A 9,830-nucleotide genomic window follows, 5' to 3' on the forward strand; every position below is an offset into this window, starting at 1 on the left:
TATATTTTTAAATTATAATAAATACAAATTATTAATATTTACTCAAAAAAATAGAAGTGTTTCTGAGCACGCGCATGAGTGCGTGCTTAAAGGCTAGCATCTGGATAAGAAATGTGCTAGATTGAGTATAACTTCAAAACATTACCGGTTTAAATAATGAATAATAAATATATATTATTTTACAAATTTTCCTTTGGAATGTTCATAAATATATTTGGAAGGCATTAAATAGAGAAGGTTGAGAGAAATATCTCTTTAGAAAGAGAAAAATTCGCTCATATTCAAAAAGTAATTGCTAAAAAAAATCAAAACTAGTTATTTAGGTGAAATACAATTTTATCAACAATTTTCTTTTTCTTTTCTCTCTGTTATGTTGCTGTCCAAACAAAAACTAATAATAAAGATTGATAAAACTTTAAGTGCCAAATTTAATAATAAATATTGATAAAACTTTAGTTGAATTTTTTTTTTAAAACCTACTCTAAAATAATGATCAACTAATTGTCTTGAGAATTTGCAGGTCATGTGCCACCCAAAAAAAAAAAAGTAGCTTTTGGGATCCCTTAAAAGAAGAAGACAAAGCTTGTATGGCAGCAATGGGAAATGATTATTAAGAGACTTGAGCACCACGATTCCTTAACATGAGAAGCAAAACCATCTTTACTAGCAGCCGAAAAGGGTTAAAAGTTTCTAATTTGTGAGGATGATGCCTTAAATGTGATTCTATCGATCTAAAAGGTTCCATCTTCTCCTTATTGGGTTATTGAAAATACTGCTGTTAGTACTTTATTGATTGGTCTGTAAATCATACCTTTAGCCTTTAGGGAAGTAAAATTTGTTGCCCATAATCTTGCTAAATGGCCCTTTTTGTGTCAAAGTGAGGGAAGTATCCCCAACTCTTCTATCTCAAATTTTTATCTTGGGCTTTAGATGACGATGCCCCTTATTCTCCACCACTGTAATTTCCTTTTGTTTTCTTAATGATAATTATTAAGAAAAATATCAACTTAAATTCATTTATATGATAATAGTTATTAAACTTGGACGGACCTGATCGGTTTGACCAAATATCTGGTCACCTAGCACTTAGACCGATCAAAGTGCTTAAATAAACTGTTTTTACATATGATTAAGTCAAACTCAGTCAAATCCAACACATATTTGGTGATCTGGTTAACCTATATGGGTTTATATAACTCAGTTAGGTTTGTGAAATTTGTAATAGGTCTACTTTATTGACTTTTTGATGTAGGAGAGAATCTACAATTTAATTTTGATATTTTTATGTAAAAACATTATTTTAGGTTTAAGCGATCTATTTCCTTGTTTTTAGGTCAAATTTGGATCCTATTATGGTCAAGTATTAATTATGAGTTATTTTAGAATATATTTTCTTGTTTGTCAAATTTATAGAGCCTTTAAATAGTCCCCTCTGTAAACGGTTTTCAGTATTATTGATATTAATAAAAATTCAAACGTTTGTATATTATTTCTCCGGTGGATTCCAGAGTCCTTTCTCTTTGTGGATTTGAAGTTATTTTCAGAAGCAAATGTGTTTTATTTCTTGTTTTCTAAAAATGGACATGTTCTACTTCTTGACATTTTCGCATCCTGCATCACTTTTTTTTTACTGTTTAATGTGTTATAATATGATAATTTAAAGGGAAGAAAACATAAAAAAAAATTTTAAAAAAAAAATCACTTCTCTATCCATCTATCTACCCCCAAGACTCTTATCCTGTCAAAAAACTACTCCGTGATTGTGAAACCTTGATTTTGTATTATAATTGTCAGCTTAATTTAGTCACATCCCTATTTATTTTTAATTTATATATATATATATATATATATATATATATATATATATATATATTGTAGGGGTTTAGGCCCAGGTGACCAAGAACGGCCCATGTGACCAAGGCTTAACACTGTAGATTAGTCCACTAATAGATGTGTAATTAGCGTTTGAGGGAGCCCTATTGTGTCCGAGCCAGGTTAAGCCCAATACCAGCTAATAAGTTAAGGCTAAGGGGAAGCTGACGAGGGGATGGTCAAATTCAGGTCAATAATTGAGCACTATTAGTGCCTTTGGGAAACTCACTGCCGAATGTTATTTAACGTTTGGAACAAGTTTCAAGAGAAATCTCAAAAGGCATGATAATTCCTTAAGATTCTGACGAAAGTGAAAATGCATGTGAATTGGTGAAATGATAACGATGATTGCCCACTAATGAGAGACTATAAAAGGGATGAGAAGGTAAATAAGTGGGTGGTTGGAAAAACATTGGGGAAAACACAAGGAAAAACATTGGAAAAATGGGGTAGACACAAGGAAACAAGGGAATACACACAAAGGTGAAGGGAGTGGGCGAAAATGGGCCATTAGCCATAATTACTCAAGAATATAGTTAGTAGGTACTGTTTTGAAAGTTAATATAATACTAACATCTCGAGTCTAAGAGAGTCGATTTTGTGGGCCAAAATCGAGTCTCAAAGACTCGATTTCCATGGGCTATCACGTCTGACGTGGCATTTTATCCACGTGGTGTCCACTTGGAAATCGAGTTTTAGAGACTCGATTTACAAACCAAAAAAATTTCAAGTCTCTCCAAAAAAAAAAATTAAGAAATCCCAGAAACCTGGTTCGTGCGCCTGGGCTGCGACTTGGGTCTCGCGACTTAGGTCTAGCACCTGGGTTGCGACCTGGGTCGCGCGCCTGGGTCTCGCCACCTGGGTCGCGCTGCTGGGTCGGAGGCGATGGGCCTGTGGTGGCTAAGCTTGTGCAAGAAGCAGATGAACAGATGCACAGAGGAAATGAAACTCAGAAAAAAAGAAGGAGAAGGAAAATAAGAAAAAATAAAGTGAAAGATATAAATCAAGTGTTAGATATTCGATTTTCAGGTGGAGTCCACGTAGAAAAAATGCTACATCAGACTTGATTTGACCATGAAAATCGAGTCTTTGAGGCTCGATTTATAGGCCCAAAATCGAGTCTCTTACACTCGAGATGTTAGTAAAAAATATAATTTATAAATAGTACCTACTAATTATAATGTTTAAAAATTAATATTAAATTCTCATTTTGGCCAAGGGAGTGTGAGTAAATAAAGAGGGAGAAGAATGGCAACAAGGGTGAGGTGTGTTGATCAAAAAAGGTTTTTCTGGAGAAGGATGCAGCTTGATCTATCTAGTTGAAGCCTGGAGCTCTACGTTAATATTCATAATTAACGCAAAAATGTTCTCTCAGTCAAAAAAAAAAAAAAAAAAAAACGAAAATGTTCGCATTTAAAAAAAATAGAAATAAAAGCCCCATGACTACATAACATAATCACTGATACACAGACTGTCGCATCCGAAATCTTTTGCAGCTTCGCTCAAATGTGGGAACCAGACACAAAAAAACGTTGCCAAACCAATGAACATTATCAACAACAACAACAACAACAACAACAACAAAAGCCTAATAACCCAACCGGACCTTTCCTCCAATGCTTCGAGCTAATCCTCCCATGGCTGACCCCAATAGAACTAGCCAACATTTCTCTAACCTCCAAATCCCTAAACCAACTCTCCAAATCCACCACTCTCCGCCGATCCTCCGACGCTTCCAGATCCTTCGAAAACCTCCCCATCCCATTCCACAACACCATAGATGACCACCCATATGCCCATTTCATCTACACCCCATCACAGATTTTCCCTTCTTCTTCTTCTTCACAACCCCAGCGCCAATCATGGGGCTCGCTGGATTTTAGCAGCTCGGCCAGTCGACTCGGTGTGGAACCGGTGAGTTTGGTGGACGAGTTGGGGCACAGCGTGTCTGGGTGTGATTGCGAGAGGTGTGACGATGAGGACCCAGATGGGTGTCCGTGTTTTTCTGAGATGGATGAGTTGGATATGGCGAACGAGTGCGGACCGAGTTGTGGGTGCGGGTTGGAGTGTGAGAATCGGTTGACTCAGCGAGGTGTTTCGTTGAGGTTGAAGATTGTGAGGGATGGAAGGAAAGGTTGGGGTTTATACGCTGACCAGTTCATTGAGAAAGCCCAATTTGTATGCGAGTATGCAGGTACATTTTTTTTTTCCCTCTACCATGAAATTGAAAATGGAACCAAGTAAAAACCAGTTTCAGGAATTTGCTCCTACCTATTATAGGTCATATGACTAAAAATACATGTAAATGATATTTTCAAACTCTATGTAGTCAGAGGTTTTACTTTTTACTACAAAATCTGAGTGGAGTATTAAAAGTTTTATGATTTATTGATTCATTTTCTTGCTGCCAAGCTTGTTCACCAACCTTGTATATGAAATGAACTACAGGCTTATAGCAAATAATAATTTGATATGTGATGAACTTATTTTCAAACTTAGACCATTTTAACTCAAGTTTGTAGATGTATAATTTTATAAATGTACATATAAACGCATAATATTATATATGGTTAAATCAAGTCGGACTTGTTCATAAACATATTATTTATATTTAAGCTTAGTTCATTTAATAGTTGAACATATATCTGAGCTTGAGTTTGACTTATTCGCTAAATAATTGAACATGTACAAACTTTTTTTTTTTAAGCCATTAGAAATTAAAGGACATGAACATTCTCAACTGGATAGTTTGAGATTTCAGCGTGTGAGATTTGTATTAAATGTGCTAAATTTGACATTTGCTTGAAAAAGGTGAACTTCTGACAACCAAAGAGGCAACAAATCGGCAACAAATGTATGATAAACTTGCATCAGATGGGCGTTTTTCTTCTGCTCTATTGGTTTTGAGGGAGCATCTTCCATCTGGAAAGGCATGTATGAGAATCAACATTGATGCTACAAGGATGGGAAATGTAGCACGGTTCATTAACCATTCATGTGATGGTGGTAATTTAGTGACAAAACTGGTAAGGAGCTCGGGAGCTTTGGTGCCCCGCATTTGCTTCTTTGCTTCCAGAGACATAAAAGAAAATGAAGAGCTTGCCTTTAGCTATGGTGAAGTGAGGTTAAGGTCTAATGGTCTGCAGTGCTTCTGTGGTAGCTCTAGTTGCTTTGGAACATTGCCTTCAGAAAATACTTAGTTTTAGTTTTTCCTTGTACCGACCCAATGACCTTGAATTCTGTCTTCAATCTTCAAGTGATGAGATGGAGGGGAAGGGAATATAGAAAAAGGCTTGGAGGAGGAGGAGGGGATGTTGAGGGGAAGGCAGGTTGGAACTGTCCCAGAGGCCCCCTCTTCTTTCTGGGGTGAGAAAGAAAATGATCGAAGAAAAAACAAGCAAGAAAATTTATGTTTTCTGGCCTTTTAATTTTAAGGCCATGTTAATTAATTTTGGGGTGAGAAAGAAAATGACTGAAGAAAAAAGGAGCAAGAAAATTTATGTTTTGTGGCCTTCTAATTTTAAGGTCATGTTAATTTTTTATGTTCAAAACATGTATAAGAAATGGTCACTGACATCAGATGTGCTGTATTGAAAATGTTTGTAACTGTGTGAGTTGTATTCAAAATGAATTAAATTTGGCATTGGCTTGGAAAAGGTGATCTTTTAACAACAAAAAGGCGACAAATAAGAAATGGCTCACCATTCGCGTTACTATAATTGTACACCAATTACGATTTCCCACCTTAGATTACAAATAATGAGAAATATATATTACAAATCCATAAAACATATTTTATAGCATTGCTGGTTCCAACTTCCAAAAAAAAAAATTTCAAAAATTCTTGCAGTTGGATTTAAAGTTTTGACTTAAAATTTGGGTTTCTTCAAGTTTCTGTAAGACTTCTTCCATGTTTGGTCTTTCTTGTTCATTTGGAGTAGTACATTGAACAGCTACTGATAATACATTTTGAAATTCAGTTACAATGTAAGCCCCATTTAAGCATGGATCTGCCATGGCACTTATGCTTCCTCCTTTCATTATTGCATTCCTTGCCTGTATCAGTGACAAATGACAATAGAAATATATTCAGCTCATCTGCTGGAATTTGCCATCTTAGGCTTATAAAATAGTAACATGCTATACAATATGGGAGACAACATGTCAATTAGAGCATACCTCTTCAACCAGAAATTCTGGCTTTCTTCCTGTCAAAAGTTGAAGTAGCACAACCCCAAAATGAAAACATCATTTGCAGTGGTTTCCATCCTTTCAGGCTTCTTTAACTTGTAGCGTGATAAAATACGGTCTGAAATCTTAGGCTCTAGTTTCTCAGTCAGTAATATGTTTGCTAACTGAGACATATTGGAGACTTGGAGTATTAGTTATTAGCACCATCGCACTTAGTATTAGGTATAGGTGAAATGAATTAATTTTACCTTTATGTCTCCATGAACTAATTTTTCCAAGGGATTGGTATGAAGAAACCATAAGCCCCTTGCAATGCCAATAAATATCTGCATCCGCCGCTCCCATGTCAAGATTACTGTCCTTTTGTCACCTGTTAGATACATTCATTGCTAATTACCAAGTTTGTGAAAATGGTATAGGAGAATCATTTATTTATTTATAATAAAAGGCAATAATATATGAAAAAATATTTAAAGAAGAAGGCATTATATGCATCTAGAATATGCTTCATTTATCTCACGAGTCACAACATATGGATCCTTCACAGTTGTGGGCTCTAAATATTATGAGAGAAATAATGCATATGTCAGATGCATAAAATAATTATTTTATTTAAGGTTGTATGCTAATGTTTAGTAGCAATTTTGAAAGGTGCATACAACCCCCTTTTTTTTTTTTTTTGGAGAAAGAAAATTAAAACTGAAATTTTCCTGTGTATTTGGAGGTAAATGGAAGTGCAAGTGACAGGATTGTAGAGAGGAATTGAGGGAGTTTTGTATGCACTTCCTTGTGGCATGCTATAAATTAAAAACCCATATCTTCGTTAAAAAAGCTTACCGAGAAGCCAGCTTGAAAGATCACCGTTGACACAGTACTCATAAACAAGACACTCATCTCCTCTGTCACAACATCCCACAGTACTCACCAAATTAGGATGCCTTAATTTCGCTTTCCGGCAAATCTCATCAATGAAATTGTGAAGCTCAATGCCCTCATTAAGTCTCTTGATTGCTGATTTCATTCCACTTGGCATTATTCCAACGTACATTTTCCCTGAATAATTTTCTTTGTTTCATTAGTTCAACTTGCATCTCACTAATGAGTTCAATAAATCAAGTGGTCATGACCATCATACCAAGAGTTCCCTCTCCAATCAAGTTTGAATTATTGAAAGAATCAGTAGCTTTAGCCATTTCATCTGGTGAGAATATATAGAGATCAGAGCAGTTTAAGGGTCTTTTGGCTTCATCCTCTGGTTCTTTTTTAAACACCACAGCTGCCACAGCCAACATGCATGAGGTCATTGAGATAGTCACAAAAGATGCAGTGTTGAAGACCACTAATCTATCATGTATCTCACCTGATAAATTTTTCAGGTCCTTTTCACTTGCATATTGAATTTGCTTCCTTGTGAGAATATATAGAAGTGGAGCTAAGATGACAAGCACTGCAGCCACAATTACTGTAGCAAGGAGTGCCTTGGAATCCAGTAGATGTTCTTTGACTTCTTTCACACATTTAACAGTCAATTAAGGCTAAAGTACATTTTACTGTACACTAAGAGAAGTAGAAAAGCAAATAAAAATTTAAGGTTCACCAATTTCTGTTCACTAACCTATTCTATGAGTTTGTGTAGGCCATGAAAACTCTGAAACACAAGGGAACAAAAACATTCAAACTAAGCAATAAGAGGGAATATTTTCCATTAATGAAAACTGGGAAAGCTTACCTATTTCATTCCATAAACAAGAAAAAGTTCCTTGAACCCAGTTCTGGAAATCCACATCTGAGCTTGCAAGACTAACAAGGAGAGCTTCATTACACCTATTGCCATTTGAACTATCACCTTTTTTTAGAGCTTGTAATGACTGCTTATAAGACATGACACAATTAAAACATGTCTCATCACTATAATTACTAGCATATAAATTTTTACAATTTGATCGGAAGGCGTTATATCTCTCAATCCCAAGAAAACTTATGATTGAATCAATGTTACTTGAGCATAGTTCTCCTGTTGAAGAAGATATTAAATCTTGGAGTTCACATTTAGCAAGATTTGAACTCTGGTGAAGATTTTGTAATGTGTTACTACAATCTTTGGCTTCAGGCAACTGGAGGAATATGGACCCAGAGTGGTTGGCTTCTATTGCCATTGCTTTGAAGAGAGATTGGAGGGCTGAGCTGCAGCATGCCTTCATTACAGAAGATGGGACAGAGTTTGCAGATATGTCAAAGCACTCACTCTGTGCTTCATATGGGAACTGGCTAAAATTCAATTTGCAAGTACCTGAAACATAAGAATAAAGCTCTGTGAAAGCAGTGGTTAAGGATAGAGATTGAGCTAACTTTGGTTATTTATTTTTTTAGCATGCTTACTTGAATTTATGCTGAGAGGATTGCTTAGGAATATGAAGATGAATAGGAAGACATAGAGAATGGCCATTAGTGGTGATTTTGAGGACTGATTTTGAGGTTTTCTTCTTTGTACTTGGCCAAACATGAAATTAATTTATAGTCTCTAGATGTCTTATTCTAATGATTTTTGCACATACACCAAGAGAGTCGGTTTGGTGTTATTAGTTTTTTTTAATTATTATTTTATGATTTATAAGCATTTTAGAATATGATCAATTTAAAGTATGTAGAATAGATCCAGCTTATGAGTTATGACCAATTCGCAGGAATTGGAAACGACCAGATGCGGACAGTGTCTGTTGTAAACATGTGTCCACATTTGGATGTGTCCGATTTGGATAGTAACTAGACACAAGCGGAACCTATCTAGGACGGAACAAATTTTCTTTATTTCACTTGAAATGAAGAGAGTCTATTTCATGCTTAAGATTTTATTTCCTAAATCTAATCATGTACAAAATGCTATGTTATTTAAAAATTTTAAACATCATAGTACTAAATCTATCTTTAAATATGTAATATTTAATTGAAACTATAAAATAGATCAATTTCAAATTGACAGGAGACAAACTACTGTTACAAATATAGGCAAGCTGTGAAGTCAGACAAATCAATATAGATTACCGAATATAATTTTATTGAAGTTTCATGTTTACAGAAACGTGTTCTCAGTTATTTGCTTTTAACCCAAAAATTTAATAGCTTAAAGGAGAATTTGATTAGTATAAGGCTGTCAATTCAAAGCTCTCAAAGAACACTAGAGCATATTCATAAATCGTAGTATAAGGTTTGCAAAAACGTAAGCAGTTGTGCTGAAATATAATGCTCATAGGATCATCTCCATATTTGATATACATGGTATGACACAGTGTACAAAACTCCAACACTATATTCATTTGTACAATAAATAGAAAGAATCCTTACAAGTTGCATCAGAGATCCAAATGAATTTCACTTACCCACTTCTAATTAATTTGAAAATGCCATATAGCAACTTCATCCTTGAATTGTTGTTTCATGTAAAGTTGTAAATTTCAAATCTTAGCAAATTTTGCAAAAAATGGAGAGAAAATCAACATAGATTTACATTGTTTGGTGTGCCTACATCCTGGGGAGCAAGCAATGAAAAAATAAATCACTTAAGAAAGTGAAGGATTTCGCATTGAATTGTGTTTCTAAAGAAACCCTAATATGGTATATTGAAATTTCTTTATATACCCTAACCGTACCATGGTTCCGCTTCATCCATGAGACCCCTAAACTAGAATCTAATGTTACTTCTCAATAACAAATTGAACCGCTATCTCAAACAAAGGTTGTGCAGTTAACAAATTAAAAAGAAAAAAAGG

At 35.0% G+C, this 9,830-nt stretch overlaps 2 protein-coding genes across 2 annotated transcripts; one reads left to right on the forward strand and one right to left on the reverse strand.

Moving 5' to 3' along the window:
* Positions 1–3,281: 3,281 nt before the first annotated feature.
* On the forward strand, positions 3,282–5,528 carry LOC142605979 (histone-lysine N-methyltransferase SUVR3). Its single transcript, XM_075777406.1, has 2 exons — positions 3,282–4,066; positions 4,684–5,528. The coding sequence occupies exons 1-2, from the start codon at positions 3,379–3,381 to the stop codon at positions 5,070–5,072; spliced, it is 1,077 nt and encodes a 358-aa protein (XP_075633521.1). The 5' UTR covers positions 3,282–3,378; the 3' UTR covers positions 5,073–5,528.
* Positions 5,529–5,706: 178 nt separating this feature from the next.
* LOC142635439 (uncharacterized) lies at positions 5,707–8,509 on the reverse strand. Its single transcript, XM_075809594.1, has 7 exons — positions 8,443–8,509; positions 7,793–8,353; positions 7,679–7,711; positions 7,199–7,570; positions 6,901–7,116; positions 6,052–6,080; positions 5,707–5,928 (listed from the first exon to the last, which is right to left on the reverse strand). Exons 1-7 carry the CDS (start codon positions 8,507–8,509, stop codon positions 5,707–5,709), a joined length of 1,500 nt encoding a protein of 499 aa, XP_075665709.1.
* Between the last annotated feature and the right edge of the window lie 1,321 nt (positions 8,510–9,830).

Source organism: Castanea sativa, chromosome 1 (assembly GCF_040712315.1).
Source record: "Castanea sativa cultivar Marrone di Chiusa Pesio chromosome 1, ASM4071231v1".
NCBI classification, from domain to species: Eukaryota; Viridiplantae; Streptophyta; class Magnoliopsida; order Fagales; family Fagaceae; genus Castanea; species Castanea sativa.